Source organism: Hylobates moloch, unplaced genomic scaffold, assembly GCF_009828535.3.
Source record: "Hylobates moloch isolate HMO894 unplaced genomic scaffold, HMol_V3 SCAFFOLD_2, whole genome shotgun sequence".
Lineage (NCBI taxonomy): Eukaryota > Metazoa > Chordata > Mammalia > Primates > Hylobatidae > Hylobates > Hylobates moloch.
The window spans coordinates 84,450,548-84,472,289 of record NW_026652277.1 but is presented as its reverse complement, the minus strand read 5'-3'; the positions used below and the strand labels follow the sequence as shown (position 1 = coordinate 84,472,289).

Genomic DNA, 21,742 nt, shown 5'->3' with positions numbered 1-21,742 from the left:
TACGTTCTGATCCATCAATTCCATTTCTGGAAATTTCTCCTACAGCTATACTTACACACAAGTAAAACTAATGTACAAAGTCATTTAACAAAGCGTTATCTGTAATAGCAAAGACTGGAAGCAACCCAAATACCTATCACAGGAGGGCTGGTAAATTAATGCTGGTATATCCATAAAAATTGATTAGCATGAAGCTATCTCTTAAAAGTGAAGAGGCTTTCTATGTAATGATATGAAAGGATCACTGTATTACTCTCTTAAGGCTACTGTAACAAATTACCACAAACTGGGTAGCTTTAAAACAACAGAAATTAGAATATTCTCTTACAGTTCTGGAGACTAGAAGTCTGAAATCAGGGTGTTGGCAGGGTCATATTTCCTTGAAAGGCCCTAGGAAAGATGCTTCTCTCTGAGCTTCGCGTGGTTACTGGCAATTCTTGGTGTTCCTTGGCTTGCAGACATCACTCCAGTCTGCCTCCATCTTCACAAGGCATTCTCCTCTGCACTAGGGCTTGATTAAACAACTGGGTACTACAGCTAGTCGAGTTGACATATAGACTAACCACCACAATAAGAAATATAATGAATAAAAATAAATCGATATACACAATAGTATATACAATATGCCATATTTACAAGATGGAAAGAATGACAATTCATATTGTATTTGCACAAATTTTGGAAATGTCACTGGTTCTCAAGAAACCAATGAAAATAGTTTTTTTAAAAAATATTTATGTACATTCATAACTAGTTAGACTAAGGACAGGGAAAGGAACAAGAATGTATTGTATACCTTTTCATATCATTTTTGATTTCTGAATCATGGAGTGTATTACCTAGTCAAAATGTTTGAGTTTTTAAAAAGAACATAAAATAGTAAGATATGTGGTGCTGATACAGAAAAAGGAGGGCCATTAGAAAAAGATACAAAGTCCAGAATGTACACATACATACATGGACACAAACACACACACACACACACACACACCAAAAACGGCATTTTGGATGAGCTGGTTGAACTTTAGGTTAATTTTATGTTCTTTTGCTTATCTGTATTGTCTATTTCCTCTATCAGCTTGTTTCTTTTGCATGAATAGAAAAACAATTTAAAATGTCTTTAATACCATTTGGCAAGTTTGGCAGAGGCAAACAATTAAGGATCAAAGCGTTTTTAGAATAAAAAAATTCTCATTTTCCTAAAAATGTTTAAAACTGATTGCCTCCCCTATTAAAGAAAACATTTTTTATCTTGAAGGATTTGCAGAGAGAGGAGAATGAAGAAGGGCCAGCAACTTAATTGTACAATTCAGATATTTATGAAACTCAAAATTAACAGGGAGAAATGAGCTTTAGGAAAACCATTTCCAAAGTGGAAGCTGTTTGACATGATCATTTCTTTGTTATTATTGTTTGCATTCATGCTTTTTACACACTGGGTAATCTTGTGCACACACATGGCTACAAATTCCACATACGTATGATTAAGACAAAGATCAATATCTTTGGTGTAGATCTTTCTGTTTGCTAGGCATGTCCATGTGGATATCCCACAACAAATTCAACATGTTTAAAACGGAGCTACTTGTGAACCCCTACCTTCCAAATCTGTTTTTCTTATAGTTTCCATTTCAGTCAGTGTCCCTGTCATCTCCTTAGTTATTGGGGGCTTCTTCTCTCTTGCTGTCTCCCACATTCAATTGATTACCAAGTGGTGTCAATTCTCTCTCATAAATAACTCTATCATTCATCTATATAGTATGTGCCCACTGACTTTTTCATTATTTCTTATCTGCAATTCCTAAACTGTTCAATCTATCTTCTACGTTAGCATAGAAGTGCCTGTTTCAAAATGAAAATCTTATGTCATATTGCCGTCTACAAATCCTCTTATTATTTCTAGTAAATTGCATTATATAATAGGAGCTTCATAAATGCTTAATAATGAATGAATTAATGTACAACTGCAAGATGGGCAGGAGTAGAATCGGGCATAGTTATTTTCATACTTATTAGCCATAAAACAATTGCTAGAAAAAAATGTCACCCAGATAAAGCCATTTGCTAGTCCTTAACCTCTGAAACAACTATCCATATCACATCAAACTATTATAGGTGAAGGTCTCTTTTTCTTCATATGCTTCATGATTTTATTTTACTAAATCAACCAGGGGCAATGGTTGCAATTTATATAAGATTTTGAAATCAATTATACCAATAAATAATAATCATGATAATCACAACAGCATTTTTGCAGAGCTATAGATACAATTGAGATGTATTTGCCAATGGTGATATAAAATTCAGAACTTTTTCAGCTTCAAATTCATATACATTGAGCAACGCAAATAAATACTCTCCCTAAAATAAAAATGACTAATTCTCCATCTCCTAATTGTTATTCAAAACACATTCTGTATAAGTATACCTAAACACATTTTTGCAATACTAAAAGCATCTGGAGATATATAGCACTTACCTTGCTATCAATTTAAATGCAGTCCTCAGCTGTATTTTTATGAATTAATAAAAATGTTATTTGGGCAATCTGGGTTTTGCAGTTAATCAAGAGAATTGTATCTTTAAGAGAATATCCTAGCAACCTCTCAGCAGCTAAGAAAAAAACCCAACTGACCATGTACACTGATTTAATTAATGCTGCTGGACTACATCAAACTTTGCAGTTAATCAAAAAGACACTTAAAAACAGAAGCAGAAATTAAGCTACAGCTGAAAATGAGAAATACTGGTGAAGGGTACTAAGAGAAAAATTTCATAACTAAATGAGAACTCCTTACTCTGTAGAATGTTTATCAATAAGCAGAGTAACAAGGAAATTGATGAAGTTACGACTCCAGTGGTGGTGTCAAAACCAATAATATTCATTACTCTAACAGATTGCTAGTCCCAGAGCCAAAATTACATTGGGATAATCACAGTTTTACGGATACATTCAAAACTTGCAACACCACTACATTTTCACTGGCCTGTCAGACTGTACATTTTCTAGTGGAGATGCATTTTATGGCACCTGAGCCTCGGAGAAATCTGCTTCTCTCTTCTGCATTTGGAAATAGACCTATTTTCATCCCCACCCCTCCCCCACTCCATCAATATTAATATTTTATATGGCCTGATACTTGGCACCATATAAACAGATTACACAGAAACAGGTCTGTTCTATATGAAATGGGTTTTATTTTTGTAAGACAAAAAAAATTTAAAAAGCCAAAGAAAGAAAGACATATGAAGACTTTACATAGCAAACAAAATTCAAACATGATCGACTGTGTTAGTAAATAAACACTTCTTCTAGATGTATGTAGGAATTCTTGTTTATATACCTTTGTCTTCACATACACTGAGGAGTTGGATACATGAGAAGTGGGAATACTTAATTCTGTCTCATTTTTCTTTTTTTGAAATATTCCCTGTATATTGGCTAATTTAGATAATTTTAATATTTTTTCTTTATTATACTTTAAGTTCTAGAGTACATGTGCACAACGTGCAGGTTTGTTAGTTATGTATACATGTGCCATGTTGGTGTGCTGCACCCATTAACTCGTCATTTATATTAGGTATATCTCCTAATGCTATCCCTCTCCCCTCCCCCAACCCCACAACAGGCCCTGGTGTGTGATGTTCCCCTTCCTGTGTCCAAGTGTTCTAATGGTTCAATTCCCACCTATGAGTGAGAACATGTGGTGTTTGGTTTTTTGTTCTTGCGATAGTTTGCCGAGAATGATGGTTTCCAGCTTCATCCATATCCCTACAAAGGACATGAACTCATCCTTTTTATGGCTGCATAGTATTCCATGGTGTATATGTGCCACATTTTCTTAATCCAGTCTATCATTGATGGACTAATTTTAATATTTTTTAAAGCTCAAGCATAGAAACTACTTGACTGGACCATGAAGTACATACACACATACTCACACATACTTTTCTCAAACTTTCAAAAACCTGAACATTTAAGAAACTTGTTCCATTAAAAAATGAATGTTCACAAAGAACATCAAATGTAAATCACATTGATTTGTTCTTCTTGAGGGAATGCTATAATAATAATGTTTTGAAGCTTTTTCTGAAAGTTTGGGAATCATAGGGTAGAATGGAGGAATGCTATATGAACTACCCAATCTTTTTGGTGTTCATTGTTCCAATAGAATTCCTCTTCTGTGACTAGTTCAAATTTTCTGACATGTCAACCATGCAGAACCGACAGTTACAGATCACAACTGGTTCAGTCACAAAATAAAAAATACAGTGGCTTCTTTTTAGTCCAGACAGTGTGCAGTGTGAGGAGGCAAAGATGAATCCATATACTGCACCTGCTCTTTGTGATCAGAAGCCCTAAGTGCTAGATTTAAATATAGAAAAACCTTCCAGGGTAGCCATTTCTGTACATAAAGGAACACCTCCTCACCCCAACGAGTAGCACTTTAGAATAGTGGTTCTCAAATGAGCTGCAACAGGACCACCTAGAGGGCTTGTTCAAATACTGGTCGCTGGCCCCTACCCACAGTTTCTTATATAGTAGGTCTGGAATACAGCCAGAGAAATGACATGTACTTTATTTATTTTTTTCTTTTTTGAGACAGAGTTTTGCTCTTGTTGCCTAGGCTGGAGTGCAATGGCAGCGATCTCAGCCACTACAACCTCCACCTCCCGGGTTCAAGCAATTCTCCTGCCTCAGCCTCCCGAGTAGCTGGGATTACAGGCGCCCATCACCACGTCCGGCTAATTTTTTCTATTTTTAGTAGAGACGAGGTTTCACCATGTTGGCCACGCTAGTTGCTAACTCCTGACCTCAGGTGATCCACCTGCCTTGGCCTCCCAAAGTGCTGGGATTACAGGCGTGAGCCACCGCGCCTGGCAAGAACTGACATTTCAACCAAGTTCCCAGAGGGCATTGCTGCAGCTCTGGAGGTCATACTTTGAGAACTATTGCCTAACGTATAAAGTAAGTTTATTTAAATGATGCTGAATATGTTCTTCAAGAGGAAAACATTAGTGACTGTCCAGGGAAATGCCACAATTTTCTGTCTAGGATGAAAGAGTGCATATTATAAAACTAGACTTCAGAAATATAGGCCCCATTTTTCTATATTCTAGACCCCGGTCATAATGTGTAAAGCATTAACACTAACAGATTTTCCTGGCCTATGTTCTTTGGTTGTATTGATCCTATTTCTCTACTGAAAGTTATTTTAGATAAAGAGTATGAAGGTTTGTCCTGATTACTTGGAGCTCCTCTGTAAGTACTTAGAAGAGTAAATATTACAGGTATCACAGAGATTAGAAGCAAATATTGAGGCTAAATTTAAGACTCTGGGGGAAGTTCTTATAGAAGAACAAAACAAAGCCTTAAATAAACCTTTTTTTCTAGGTGTACTTAGTTTTCAGAAGCTGTGATTGCCTATATAAAAAACTCTTGGGTTCTTTGTTTCAGGGTAAAAGAAAAATCAGGGTAAAAGAAAAATTGGTATTCAGGTCAGTTAAAGAGAGAAGAAAGACAGTCACCATTGGCCATGGTAGTTAAGGAATCCCCGTAGTTCTACTGGCAGGGAGACCATCTTGAATTCTAATGCTCTGCCTTCAGACCACAGTCAGGGCTCCTGATTTGTATCTATTACCCTCCATGGAAATGGCTGGTGAAGCAAAACTATGTGTGTAAAACTGCATCTGTCACAGGCTGCTTGTCCACAAAAGCAGTAAAGCATCTCTATGGAATACCTCCATATGGATCTGTAAAGAAGAGTCCCACTTCAATCAAAGACAGCAGATTATGAGGTAAGATAACACGTGTAGTTTTTAAGATTCCATACTGACAAGCTTCTGTTGTTTTAAAAAAGTTTTGGGTGTTGATACAGAAATTAATGCTAAATAGATAATGATCTCCCTCTAATGACATGCTTCATCATGTTACTTATTCTCTTCTCTCAAAAAATACACGATGTCATTTAATCTTCACAATAACCTTGTAAGATAGGATCAGCTCTATTTCACTTCTGGAAGATGTAAAGAAAAGTTAATTATTTGAAAAAGTTGTAATTAGCAATTGGCAAACACTCCAACCCGACTTCTGACTCCAAAGTCAGTGTTTTTACTATTCTACTCTGGCTGCTGAGTTCTAATTTTTATTTTGTCTTAGATTGAGGTAGACAGAATATAATCACTTATATATGGATATGTATTTCAAAAATGTAGTATTTAGTATGCAAAATACATATTTGGGTCTCTAAGTCTTTTCTATGAATTCTAAAATGTAGATGTCATATCCATCTTACCTACTGCTGATAAATTATTCACCCTTTAATAATCAATGAACTTCACAGTGCAACCCCATCATATCTTATTAGAGAAATGCCTCGTTCCTGGGAATAAGGAGTGCTGAACAAGTAACTAACTTTTAATGTTTATTCCCTATTATTTTTATTTCATATTATTTTTTGATTAAAATTTTTAGTAAAAAAAGAATATTTTTTGTATGTCAAAAATTCCTTCATCAGGGGAACCATGCCTCCTCCATTCCACAAAAATCCTGTTCATTCCATGAAGTGGGTAAGAGTGGGGATCCATTCGTTCCCTGCACAAGACCACCAACCTTAATGCTGAGCACACAGCATTCCTTGGGCCAATCAGACTTCTGCCAGACTAGACTTTCTTTTTGCAGGGGGTGGGAGAAGGGGCATGCCAGATGAAGGAATGATGTGGATTCAAGGCTACCAACTGTAACAACTGCAATATTATCAAATGTAAAGTTTCTCTGAAAATGAGACCCAGCAGTGGACAAAGTAAGTACTATTATTCGAACCTCCAGATCTAACCACATTTTATTAAGCTTTCTGGATTTGAGACAAAAGTAATTCCCTTATTTTGCTTAAGCTAGTTTGATTTGGGTTTCTGTTACCACTTAAAGAGTCTAGGCCGGGCACGGTGGCTCAGGCCTGTAATCCCAGCACTTTGGGAGGCCGAGGCGGGTGGATCACCTGAGGTCAGGAGATGGAGACCAGCCTGGCCAACATGGTGAAACCCCGTCTCTACTAAAAACACACAAAAAAATTAGCCAGGCATGGTGGCAGGTGCCTGTAATCCCAGCTACTCGGGAGGCTAAGGCAGGACAATCACTTGAACCCAGGAGGCAGAGACTGCAGTGAGCCGAGACCGTGCCATCACACGCCAGCCTGGGGGACAAGAGCGAGACTTCATCTCAAAAAAAAAAAAAAGTACTAAAACAAAACTCTTTCTAAAATATTTCTTTAGATTTCTCATATTGAGGCTACTGAATGTAATCTACTACCTGTGTAATCTCATGGGTAACCTATAACATTTATCACAATCTATTAGCTGTAACTGAAAATGGGAATAATAGTACTTATTTGGAAAAACTTTGTGAGGAATAAAGCACATAAAAACGCCAACTGCCATGCCTGGCATTCAGCAAAAATAATTGTTCTCCGCAATTATTATCTTTCCAAAACAACAATAGCAGCTAATGTTCGAGTGCTTCTGGTTCTAAGCAGTTTTTCTTGTATTAATTTCGAGTTAATTAAGTTAGATTACTATGAGGTAGGCGCTCTAATTAGCCGTTTTATAAAGAAGAAAACAAAGGTGCAGAGAGGTTTTGTCACTTATCCAAGGATACACACAGACATTAAGGGGCAGCTGAGGTATGAATTACCTATCACATTATGCAACCCGAAAGTTCTGTGGGTTTGAAAGTTTCTAGATTTTGTTTTCTCTTTGCTGTGAAGCTGTTAACTCATCTCTCCTTCTTATGTCACTGAACCTGTCTTTAGCAAATCCTTTCAAAATTTAGTTTTTTTACTCTTCTGTGGGTTAGGAAACAAAGTCATCAACCTTACTGCAAATTTATTTATTTATTATTATTATTATTTTTACTTTCAGTTCCAGGATACATGTAAAGAATGTGCAGATTTGTTACACAGGTATATGTGTGTCATGGTGGTTTGCTGCACCCACCTACTGACTTATCCTCTAAGCTCCTTCTCCTCACCCCTGACCCCTCAACAGGTCCGTGTGTGTGTTGTTCCCCTCCCAAATTTAATACTGAATAAAGTAAGGAGAGTTCTAAGTGCAGATAAAAAAGACATAATATATTTAGTACAGAGGTTTTATGATAATTTGGAGGTTTAAAAGCTTTTTCTGCTTATGTCTTGTGCAAAGTATATAGCATTAATGTATTACACATTCATACCTGTATTCTATTTGTTCATTCTTTTTTCCCTACAAGAAACTCATAGTTAGCCATGGTAATAGCAGCTAACGTTTACTGAGTGCTTATAATGTGCCAGGCACCTGCCAAGCATAAACCTAAGTATTTCATTTACTCATAACCACCATAAGAAGTACTATTAAAGACCAGTAACAGCTGAGCAAGCTGTAGTCCAAGGACACACAGGGAACAGTGGGAGGGCAGGGATGGAACCTTGCGCAGTCTGGCTCACTGTGTTCTTCATCCACTTTGTGAAGACGGGCCTGTCTGGTTTACTCTCCACGCTCTCCTGCCATCTAACACGGTCTAGGGCATCCAGAAAGCACTAGTGGTTAATTTTTAAAAATTCTCCTAAATAGACTCGCTTGAACCTGGGAGGCAGAGGTTGCAGTGAGCCAAGATTGCGCGACTGCACTCCAGCCTGGGCAACAGTGAGACTGTCTCAAAAAAAGAAAAAACCCAAAAAACAAACAAACAAAAAACTCCTAAATAAAAGGAGAGCAATTTCAAGTGATATAAAAGGAGACCTTAACATAAGAAAGTTTTGTGTAGAAGGGGAAAAACTTTTTAAGGCAGATTAGTCACAATTTATGGTAACTTCTTTAATCCTAAAAAAAAATCCGTATTATTCCATAATACAAATTTTCCTTCCCCTTTTCATCAGGCAGATTTACATGCTCTATCCAACTAACAACTAGTCGGGGATACCAGAAGCCGAGTATCTCAGAAAACGAGGTGGAGGAGGATGATCAGAAAAACTGCAAGTCAGCCATGGAGTAAATTTGTGTTTATTTCACAATTCAATTTAATCCTCTTTACCCTCATCTTTTTTTAAAAAAAATCATGAGCAATATGTGCCATTACGATAGCCATTAAGGGTGAAAGGATTAATTAAAACTATAATTATCTGGTAAGACTAGCATACTGTCTAACCTGATTTAGAGCAAATTCATCTACTTCAACTAAAAATACTCAACATAAAAAAAGGTATAATGAAACAAAAATTAACCCTGCAGAGCCTGTTTCCATTACATATTTTCTAAGTAACCTCAGGTATCACTCAAATAAAGAGTCACAGGGCATTTTTAATTTTTATTAGTAACAGTTCTGAGTACAAATAAATTTAATCACATTTAGAAAAAAAAACAATTTACCCTGTAAGGTTTGTTCATAAGGAAAACCCTGTTTTGTACATTTTAATCTCCAATTTTAATGCTTAATATCATAATGCCTTTAAATCTATAACTTAACTTTAGGTTTAATTTTAATAATTCTGTCTTGTTGCATCTTGTTAAAGAGATCATCAGGTAGAAAAAAAGCAAAAAACTAATTTAAATGACGTGAATAAAAAACTTAACTAAAAAGTTTTAAAAGCCTTTAAAACAACCTAAAAATTAGGTTTTGGCAGAAAAATTAGCAGCTAGGAACAAAATTAACATTACATAATATTTTACCAAGAACTGCATTACAAATACTATTGTTTTACATATATTAGAATGATTTGCAACATATTATAGTAAATGGTTATACATATCAGAGATAAAAATCTATTAAGAAAACTTTTTGATATAGTTTAGTACTTTTGAGAGATTCTGTTCCCAATAAATGAAAGGAACACAATTTAGAAGATGATAGGAGGTACATCTTTTAATTGGAGACCTAACCAGGTAAGTCTTGACAAATAGTCATGCAATGAAATTCAATAATACACATTTATAAGAACTCAGAATAACACAGTAACTCCTTCCCCTCATCAGTATGTATGACTGCAACAGAAATCATACTACGAGCAGATGCTAGTAAATTCTTGAAAAAAACAGCTCACTTTAGAATAAGTGCCAATCTAAATTTTTTATTCTTCCCAACACACTATTTCCACCACTCTTCATTTTAACAGTGTTTTCTCCTTGGCTGGTGGTATATTACTGCTTTTTAAAGACCAATCATACCCAGCATGATCCAAGGTCATCTCAACTTCTCTATAAGCTGAAGTGAATTACAAACAGCCAAAAGACCAATGCATTTAAACAGAAAACTATCCACTCTAATCAGCAAGGCAGAAGTCCTATGTCTAAAACACTTCTATCCAAAGTTGCTTTAAAACTAATCCTGTAATTCCAATAGTATTACACTATTGTTGTCTCCTTGGTTTGAGGACAAGTTCAAATCTTAAAAGCATTAATATTTCCAAATTATATTACTCTGGACATAATTGAACTGAAGATCTTTCTATAATATATTGGGATAAAGTTTCTTCTATTCTTTGCAGTTGGTATGTATTTCTACTATTCCTTGCATTTGGCATGAAATCTTACACCCAGTCACTGAGACACAAAGAGTGCAGGAGAACAAGGAGGGAAATTACAATGTACCCAAGCTTCTGCGGGCTATGACAGAGAGCAACTGTCCTTGCAAACAAAGAAACGTCTTCTGAACTCAACGTAATATTCTAACAGAATTGTAGGTAAGTGATTTCAGTAAATACTGAAACTGGGAAATGAGTAGTGTCTAGCTGTGGGTACTTTCAGAGGAATGGGAAATCCCCATGTCGTGACTGCTATCACTCAAGAGTAGCTCAGCACTGCCATGTAAGATAGGGACCCCTGGCCCTATCCATGCAGGGAAGGGCTCCCTAAGAAGCATTGGTTCTCCACCACCCGGAGCTACACTTCCCAACACAGACTTTCACCCTTAATTTTCATTCAACAATTAGTGGGAAGACTGTATTTAGCTCAGTGAGAATATGATCAAAAATAAATACATAAATAGGGATAAAAGTAGAAAAGGAATACCACCTCCAGTGCAGTTAGACTTGCCATAGCACTGGATGAAGAGTTAAAATCTATTTCATTTTTCAAGACACATTTTTATTTTTGGTTTCATTCAAAAAAGCCTCCTCCATTCTTGGCAAACTATCTATGTGGTATATGTATGATCTACTTCTTTTTAACCGCATTGTATTTAGCTATTAAAATCATTCCTTAATAAGGACATTTTAGCATTAAAAAGTCTAAATGTTTATAATACTGTATTAAAATATTTCAATATTTACAATTAGAAAAAATGTATACTCCAGTCAGTCATCTCAGTGCTACTTCTTCAATTTCATCTTCTACAGAATCAGCTGCTTTTACTGCTGGTTTATCGTCTGCATGTTTTAATTGGTGTCTATTTGGATTAAAACTTCTTCCTTCACTGAGGAAAAAGTCTTCATCTTCATCATGTTCTCGATCTCTGCTGCCTTTATTCCCAGGGAGAAAATTTAGAGGGTCAATGTCTCCTTTACCGGAAGCCACAGAATTTGGGTCACTGCTTTTGGAGGAAATGGTGCTGCTACCACTGGCACCAAATAACTGTTCCATCAAATTAGCTTTTTTCTCTTTTCTTGTAATTAAATCTACACCATCTTTACTAAGTTTTTCCATACTGCTTCTTTGGAAATCCAAAAAACTACTTTTTTGACTAAATGGATTTGACCTCTCTGATGTTTTTGCAAACGAAGGCACGTAGCTACCAAATGCAAACTCATTAGGGAAGGCTGGACTTCTTACATTTCCTGAATTCTGGCCTTCTCCTTTTGGAGTTGAGAAACCAATGTCTTGCAAATGATGCCCATTAAATAATCTCTCTGAGGATTCAGAGAACCTGTATGTTTTGGGGCTTCTCTCTGGGGAGTGTAGTTTTGATTCAAAATCAGGTAACAATGGCAAAACAGGGTATTTTAGATTTCGAGAATCTTGGAGTTCTCTGTCAATTTCATTCAGTTTAGCAAGTAGCATTTCTCTCTTCAGTCTTTCTTCTTCCTCTCCTTGCAATTTCTCCATATTCTGAATTGGATACATTCCTAGTTGGTACGTTCCAGTTTCCCACTCTGGCTTTTCTTCTCTTTCCAGTAAAGATGTCTTTTCTTTTTGCTTTTTATCAAATTCTTTTCTTTCCCATTCTGTATGAAATCAAATTTTTTAAATGGGATTTTGTAACAGTCAGTATTTTTAAATAGGAAAACTATCAAATTTTATAAAACAACCATATTTAATTTGGGTATTATAAATCAAGTGAGAAAAGACATCATAAATTTCATTTCTATACTTGATATTCTGGGATTAGAGAATAATATATTTAATACATATTGCATTTAAGATTCTTATTTATAAAACAATTTGTTCTTCGAGATACTGGTGGAGAAGAAAGGTTCTTTGCCTATTTTTTATAACTAATATAATGCTGTATGGTAGGGATGGATGGATGGATAGATGGAGCAAAGACTCTACACTTAAAAATAAATGAAACCTTTCAATGTCATATCCTGAGATAGACTTATATGGTATTCTGACAGAAGATGCATTAACTTGAATCTAATTAAGAGAAAACTTCAGACAAATCCAAAATGAAGAACATTCTATTTTTAAAAATGGGTCTATATTCATCAAAAATGTTAATCTCTCACACACATTCTCTTTTTCCTTCCCTCTCTCTCTCTATATGTATATACATATATGTAACAAAAATCTCTAGATTAAAGAAGACTGAAGAGATATGAACACTAAATGCAATTCATGATCTTGTACCAGAGGGAAGACAATTCTATCAAGAACAATATTGTATCAACTGACAAAATCATAATATGAATAATAGATCAGATAAATGTGTTGTGTCAAAGTTAAATTTCCTGAAGTTGAAAACCACATTAGAATACAGTCTAAGAGAATGGCCTAGTTTGGGGAAATATACATACAAGTATTTAAAGGTATGGGCATGACACAACTCACTCACAAATAGCTCTTTAGCTATTCTTGCCACTTTAACTTTGAAACTACTTCCAAATGAAAAAATTAAAAATTTTAAAATATGTAAGAACACTACAAGTATAGTAACTTTAGTAAATGGCATCTGAATTCTACTTCATCAGAATTGTCTGAATGCAACTTGTCCTTATTCCCTAACCCTAAATAGCAAATGACTTAGAGTGTTCAATTTTTTTCTTTCCTTAATAACATTATTCAAATGTGTACGGCTCCTGATAAGCCATCCCCTACCACTGTATCTACCTTTCTTTGTTCTACCTAACCAATTCACACTTAAGCTGGAAGATATTAGAAGACACTCACTCTTTCTCAAGGGATGCTGACTTGTCACATGCTTAAACAAACTCTTTTTCTTACCATCCTCCAGCTTTTCAACCTCCTGTTTTACGACATGGAGTTCTTCATCTTTAACAAATTTTTCTTCTCTTTCCATAATTGGGTTTAGAATCCCTGCTTCTCCATGCCTGTCTTGCTTTTGAGATTCCAAGTCCTATTATACGTTAAAAAAAATGCAAGTTCACAAATTATAGAAAAGGGGGGGAACTAAACAACACAGATTTATCCATTAAACATGATTACCAACTAAGTTAAAAATTAATGAAAATTTTCAATTAATGAATCAGTAAATCACAAGTTATCACTCCTTGAAAAATTCTTCAAAACCACACAGGATTATTTCCGTTAAAATTGTAAAGAAGCATTTATACGACGTATTAGAACCAGTATAACTGAAGTAAAGCCAAAACGGTACATAAAATTCTGAAGAGACAAGTTTCAGAAGTATCCTTGCTTTGTGCATTTTCACCAAAAATCTGATTAATTCAGTCAACCAGAAATGGCTATTCGCCAACTATGTGCATCAAGTGAGATGCTGTTGAACTATAACATGAGCAGTGACAATACTATGTCCAAGCCTCCAATTAATATAATTTATAATATTCAAATCAAATAAAAATGTTACAAACTTAAAATTCCTTGTTTCCTATGGTAACTTTCAAATATATGGGTGTGTGATTTTTCTTAATAAAAGTGAAATATCTATTATTAGTAAAGACTTGTCTAGTATCCATTTTCATTTTTAGTAACAGAATCCTGTGAGTTTTAGCAGGACAGAGAGCTGCTTAGCTGGAGACTACATTTGCTACCCTCCCTTGCAGCTAGAAAGGACTAAGGTGAGTGAAGTACATGTGCAACTTCAGATCACATTTATAAAACCAAATGCTGCTTGCCCTCCATTTCCTTGTTGCCCTTTCCCACAGGGTGGAAAGCCAGTTCCAACCATACATAAGAGGGCTACACTCTTTAAAATGGAAGATCAACAAGACAGGGGATGACTACCATGAAACAAAGCTGTCTACCAACTGTGAACTACCAACTGACTTCAGTCTATTACAAGAGAGAGAAATGTTTATCTCACTTGAGCCACTCTATTAAGTCTTTTTCCAATAGCAACTTAGCTTGTACTCTAACTAAGCTACCATTTGGTGAGGCCCTTTACAGTGGCAGGCTGAGTCTAAAGAGCTTTATAAACATCATGATTATTTCCAATTTCATGTGACTAAAAAAGAAATAAAAAATAAAAAATAAAAAATTTCATGATTACTCATTGTCACAACCCTGAAAAGTAATCCACCCTCATTTTATACATGAAAAAACTGAGGCTCCAAGAAGTCACACAACTAAAATGTTAGAATTTAACTAAAATGAGAGCTAATTCCAAGGCTATATACTCTTATACTCTTTTCACTATACCAGGTTTCTATTCCTTCTATTGAATGTATACTAAAAAGACCTATATTTCAGTCCTTTTAAAGTTAACAATTACTTTGTTATTCCTCACTTTGTGATTTCAAAAAGACAAATCAACATGATCTAGTCTCAATGACAGTACAAATACAGAAACACACTTGGCGGATACAACTAACTTGTCTGAATTATCAAACAAAAATAAATAAACATACAAAAAACTAGAATATACACAGAAATCAAATCAGTTCATCCTTTCTGTTTTATACCTCAAGAAGAGACCTCAGGGTCATTGGGAAACTTATAAGGTATAAAAATATACCATTGTATGAAATATGCTAGGTTGCCGATATGCTGTTTTCTTTGGAGTTTAAGTTGTAAACACTAAAGATAACACTCTCTTAGAGAAAGAGACTTTCCAGTGATTCAGAATGAAGGTCCTTTTAAATGGAAGTCCAACAGAGACCCCTTGAATTCCACTCTAATTTGAACAGGATAAGGTCAGATTCCATTGCAATTACCTTGTTCATTATTCAGTCAGTTAACATATAAAATTCTCCTATATAGAGGACCAAAAAAAAAATTAAACCTAGTCAAATTCTAACAAATCATTTGAAAACTACTATTACTTGCTACTAAACATAAAAGTACTGTGGGTTTTCCAAGACTATCTCGGTACATAAGAGAAACTTAGAAGGCAAATTCTTCTCTTCTGCCCCCAACCCAAGAGGCACAATCCATCATTCTGAAGCACCTGAAATATGTGATGTAAACTAAAAGAGTCAAGCCAAAGGAATTTTATAAAATACACGATACCTCTTTCCCTTCAAAAAGGCTAGTTGCATATTCATATAGACATAGTACTAGCTTCATCACTGAAATTTTAAAATGTCTGATACTGTGTTTTTAGGAATAACTTCAGACCGAGTTTGGTACATAATAATACTGCTAAACTCACCAAAGTAAGATGTTCTGGTTCTTCCCATTTGTTTTTGTAACACAAAATTGTTTCTGGTGTTAAAGGATATTCTTCTGGCTTGAAGTCTTCCATGGTTTGTACTCCTTTTGTACACAGGTCTGCAAAATCACTCTGGCATGCAGCTACAGTGAAAATTATTTTTTAAAAATTATTACAATGAATAATGCTAAAATATATGGAATTCAACTGGCATGTATATATATATATATATATACGCATGTGTGTGTGCATATACATGTACATTTATATGCACCACTTCATTTAAATGGTGAATATATATATTCACCTATATATATTCATTATATAAATATAATGCATGTTTTGCTCAGCTTGGTTAATACTCACTATTTTTGTTTCTAGGATTTACTGGCAATTATATGATTTGGGGAGAATTCTGACTCTAAATGCTTTAAATTTCACAACATTTATACTTTAAAATCTTGCAATTCACATAAGAGGGAAATTATACTTTTGTTAAAAAAGAAAGTAAAACTACAAATAACAATACAAAGTATTTATAGGTGAAATCAACTGACAGCTAAGATTTACTTTAAAATACTCTAGAGAAAAGTAAAGAAACAGATGAAATAAAACTGGTAAAAAGTATAACTGTTAAAGCTACATGACATGTAAATGAAAGCGCATCATATTACTCTTTCTACTTCAGGGTATATTTTCAAAAACATTAAAAAAATTATAATAAGGAAATTTGAAAAAGTTATGTAAAACAATTTTAATGGCGTCACTTCAGGGGAAAAAACGGAGAAAACTGAAAAGGATTTCTGAAAATTATTAGGAAATTTAAATTGCAACAAATACATTTATTTTAAATATATTTCAATGAGGTTCTTTCCCTTCCATTTCAGAATTATTGTACTATCACTAAATAATAGCAATCATATCAGTTTTTGAACAATCATATTTACTATACCATTTTTTCTTAATGCAAGTTCTTTCTCTTTATTTGGAGAGGACTTTGGCAGACGATTAGAATATATATTTTTTATATCCAGTTCTCTCTCCTTTTCCTGAAAACAAACACAATACAATTAAGGAAGTAGAGCCTCTGCTTAAAACAAAACAAAACCCCTCACTTTGTCATCTGGTATTTTCTTACCATATTGAAAGATACCTGGTTCAGCTTCCTTTTGTAACTACCAAACTATAGAAAGAAATGTCTCTAGTATACTGAGGTTAGGATAGAGCAATAACTTTCCCTAAAAAGTCTAATATGTCCTGGAAATTAAAAAAATTAAGGCAAATTTCATTTTCTACTCATTCTTACCTGATATAGCTAGTACTGTCTTAACTGAGACACAGAGACAAATAATTTAGTTAGTATCTCTCAAATGTAAGTTCTGAAATATTGATGAGTTAAAAATTAGACCACTCTTTTATACACAGGCATACTTGACCATTTTGGGGCTGTGGCTTTTCCTGATAATTTGATTAACAAAAAGAAAACATTAAGATAGTATGTAATTTTGCACTATGTTACACAAAATTTTGTGCAAAATTTCATTCTATCTAGAACTCATTGATGACTTCTACATAGAATGAAGAATACCTGTTTTAACAAAATTAAATAATTTGAATACTTTCTCTAAACACTGTGAAAATGAAGGGCATCATTTGAAACAACTTCAAAAATAATAAATCATTGGGTGATCTGAGGAAAAACTGAATTATTCAACCATGCAACACAGTGAAGCTCTAGTTCCCATAATTTTCTTCTATGATTTTACAATTTACTTCAGTTATATCATTTCTATTGGTGTATTCAGTGTTTCACCTTTTTTGTTTTTGTTTTTAATTTCACTTTGTTATAGTGATTATACCAACAAACCTTTTCTAAGTGCTAAAGATAGTATCAGAATTTTGTAAATTATATTGTACCGACTTACAAATATGAATAGTAACATTTAGTGTTTTAAAATATTTAATTTTCATCTAATACACATTATGGAAAACATAATGCAATTTAAAATACCTTTAATTTGTGATATAGTCGCTCTACCTCCTTTTGAAGAACTTTATTTTCATCATGAGCCTCATATGACCTTTTCCTTTCAGCAAGCAACTGTCGTTGGAAACTGTTAGTACTCAGTTCAAGGTTTTTTGATAGCTCCTATATGTATAAATACATAAAAAGCAGTCCCTTAAAAAAATTCCAACAATAAAACATAATACATGGCAGTGTCAACATGATGTTTTTAGTGGTATGTCCAAGACCTACAAATCAGACTGGGCATAGCATTCATGTACATAAGCTGGGAAACAGATTCACCAACAATTTAGTAAGGTATCAAGCCTATTATTCCTATCTTTGCTTTTCATAGTAATTTGTAAATAAATTCTTAAGGCTGCAATGGTGGCTCATGCCTATAATCCTGCGCTTTGAGAGGCCTAGGCAGGAGGAGCACTTGAGACCAGCCTAGACAACAAAGCAAGACCCCATCTCTATAAAATAAGAGTTTAAAAATTAGCTGGGCATGATGGTGCATGCTTGAGTAGTCCCGGCTACTCAGGAGGCTGAGGCGGGAAGATCACTAGAGCCTGGAAGTTTGCACCAATGAATTGAAGCCTTGGTAGACAGAACAAGACTATCTTAAAAAAAAAAAAAAATCTTAAGCACACACACATTGCTTGGGCAAATAATAAGATACCAAGATGGATAAAATTACACAGCACTACCAAAGCTGCGGAGAGTACCTAGAGTAAAACATCTCTAGATTAAAACAATAGCCATTTCTATCCACAGTCTTCAAACACGTTCCATCAAGTTTCTAAAATAATTTATGTTAAAATAACTTAAGTTGTCAAGACACCATTTCTAACTTGTGGGCTTTTTTTAAAAGCATCTTATAGATAGATAGATAGATAGATAGATAGATAGATAGATAGATAGATAGATAATAGATAGATAGATAGATAGATAGATAGATAGATAGATAGATAGATAACAAATATAATAAATGTTCATTACAAGTATAAATAAAATAACAAAGAAAAATAGAAAATAAAAAGCAGTTACAATCTCATTACATTGTGATAATCACTGCCAACATTTTGATGCATATAATTTGAGACTTCGATATAGCTTTCTCAGTAAATAAAACCATAAATACCTAAGTCAATATACTGTAATAACACAATCTTTTTCAATGGAATAGTATTGTACTTTACAGATTATCATAATTTAACTAAATTCTGCTGTTCTATATTAGGGTGCTCCAATTTTTCCTAGAGTGAACATCCTAATACATATAACTTTAATCATGTATTATTTCCTCAGGGTAAATGTTAAGAAATAAAGTGTCTTAGACTTTATCTAAATCAAGAACTCCTGACCTTTGAAAGGTCCCATTAAGCAAATGAAAAGATAAGCCACAGACTAGGGAAAATATGTGCAAATCCCCTTTCTGCTAAAGCAGGAGTCCCCAACCCCTGGGCTGCAGACTGCTACTGGTCTGTGACCTGGTAGGAACTGGGCTTGCACAGCAGGAGGTGAGTGGCAGCGTGACCAAGCGCGAGCATTACCACCTGAGCTCTGCATCCTGTCAGATCAGCAACAGCACTAGATTATTACAGGAGCACAAGCCCTATTGTGAACTGTGCCTGCGAGGGTTCTAAGTTGTGCTCTCCTTATGAGAATCTAATGCCTGATTATCTGAGGTGGAACAGTTTCAGCCTGAAACCATCCCCCTCAACCCTGTCCATGGAAAAATTGTCTTCCACGAAATCAGTGCCTGGTGCCAAAAAGGTTGGGGACTGCTGTACTAAAGGGCTTGTATGAAGAAATGTACAGAGTTATCCCTCTGTGTCTGTAGGGGATTGGTTCCAGGACTCCTATGGATACCAAAATCCAGGCATACTCAAGTCCCGCAGTCAGTCCTGCGGAACCCGATTACATAAAAAGTCGGGCCAGGCGCGGTGGCTCATGTCTGTAATCCCAGCACTCTGGGAGGTCGAGGCAGCGGGATCACAAAGCCAGGAGATTGTGAAACCCACTCTCACTAAAAAACAAAAAATTTACCAGGTGTGGTGGCACACCTGTATCCCAGGTACGGGAACTGAGGCAGGAGAACCTTGAACCGGAGGAGAATTGCATGACCGAGATCATCCACTGCACTCACCTGGTGACAGACAAACTCACTCAAAAAAAAAAAAAAAAAAAAAGGTCGGTCGTCCGCATCCAAAGTTTTCACACACTGCAAATACTTTTATTTCTGCATTTGGTTGTGGAATGTGGAACCTGTGGATATGGTGGGCATACCGTGTTTATTGAAAAAAAAAAAATCTTTGCATAAGCAGACCCACTCAGTTCAAACCCATGGTTTTCCAGTGGTCAACTATATATTACATCTAAACATCTGTATCTGTCCCACAAAATTCAGTAACATGAAACCAAACAGCTCAGCAAAAAAATGGAGGAAATATGTAAACAGATAATTCACCAAAAAGATATCCAGAGACAAATGGGCATATAGAACAATGCTTCAATATCGTTAAGTCATAAAAGAAATACAAATTAAAGCCACAATAAAACAATGCTATTTATCTATCAGAATGTCTAAAACTGGAAAAACTGAGCATACAAAATGGCAAGGATGAGTAGCAACCAGAACTCTCATACACTTTTGTTTTGGGGATGCATAATGGTAGAACCATTTTGGAGAACAGTTGGGCAGTAAAACATGTATCTACTATATAACACACTCATTTCACACTTAGGTCTTCACACAGGAGAAAGAGAAGCCAGGTCTATACAAAGACTTCTGCATGAATGTTCACAGCAGCTTTATTTGCAATAGCCAAAAACTGGAAACAATCCAAATGTCCATCAATGGGATGGATTAATGAATAAAATGTCATATATATGTATACAATAAGAGTAATTACCACTTAGCAATAAAAAAAGAATGAACAATTGATACTTGCAACAACATGTTTGAAACCCAAAGTTTTACTGAAGAAACCAGGGATAAAATAATACATACTATATGACTTCACGTATATAAAATTCTTAAAATGCAAAGTAATTTATGGAGACAAACAGTAGATTAGCTGAGGAGTAGTGCAGACGGATTGATAAAGGGGGGGAGTACAAAAAGGCATTAAAACTTTTTATACATCATAAAAACAGTAAAAACAAGTGTGTAAGTTTTAAAAAATGAAGCTTCTGGGGTGATAGACACTAGTACAATTTTAAGGTTTAGAAAAGCATTACCAAAATGCCCTTGGAAAAGGCTGTAACAATTTACATTCTCTTTGAAAGTCTAGTAGCCTTTATTTCACTAGATACTTACAATAACAGGATACTGTAATTCTTTAATCCATCAGACTGGCCTAAAGAAGGATACAATTATTTTAATTTGTTTTTCTTTGATTACTACTAAAGTTAATTGTCATGTTTATTGCCCATCCATATTCTTCATGAAATGTTTCTGTAATGTAATAAGAATCTAAAAGATAATGACAAAATGAGGAAAAAGCAAACTGAAAAACAAAACAGGCAAAAAAGTTAAGAATTTTCCAGAATTGAAGATATAATGAGAGATGAAGTTGGAAAGAGCATCATGATAAATAACGGATCAGAAAAGAGTCATCAACAGATGCTAAATTTTGATGAGGAACAAGATATTTACATATTCTTAAGGCAGAATAGACTGCTTATTGATTTCACTATAAGAGGAAGAACAGTTAATGTATAAACGTTACACAAGCTGAGCAACACTTTGGCTAGCAGATCAAAATTAACATTACTAGTGAAGGTCAGGAGACATCATGTGGCTCCAGATGTGATACCTTAAGAAGGAAAATAATATCACCTATTCAGTATTCTCACCAAAAATACAAAAACCCCATCTATACACGATGAAACATAAGAGAAATACGAAGTTAAGGATATTCTATTAAATGAAAAGGGGTATGCGGCTGTATGCTTCAAAAAATGTAAATGTCATA

General features: G+C 34.8%; 1 protein-coding gene across 3 annotated transcripts in view; it reads right to left on the bottom strand.

Moving 5' to 3' along the window:
• Positions 1-3,178: 3,178 nt before the first annotated feature.
• LCA5 (lebercilin LCA5) overlaps positions 3,179-21,742 on the bottom strand; it is a 60,836-nt gene continuing 42,272 nt past the window's right edge. For all 3 annotated transcript variants that reach the window (XM_032152658.2, XM_032152665.2, XM_058434982.1), the window contains exons 4-8: positions 17,766-17,903; positions 16,707-16,803; positions 15,755-15,897; positions 13,408-13,540; positions 3,179-12,188 (exon numbers count right to left, since the gene is read on the bottom strand). In XM_032152658.2, the coding sequence (XP_032008549.1) occupies positions 11,326-12,188; positions 13,408-13,540; positions 15,755-15,897; positions 16,707-16,803; positions 17,766-17,903 (1,374 nt within the window). In that variant the 3' untranslated portion in view covers positions 3,179-11,325. The remainder of the gene's footprint in view (positions 12,189-13,407; positions 13,541-15,754; positions 15,898-16,706; positions 16,804-17,765; positions 17,904-21,742) is intronic.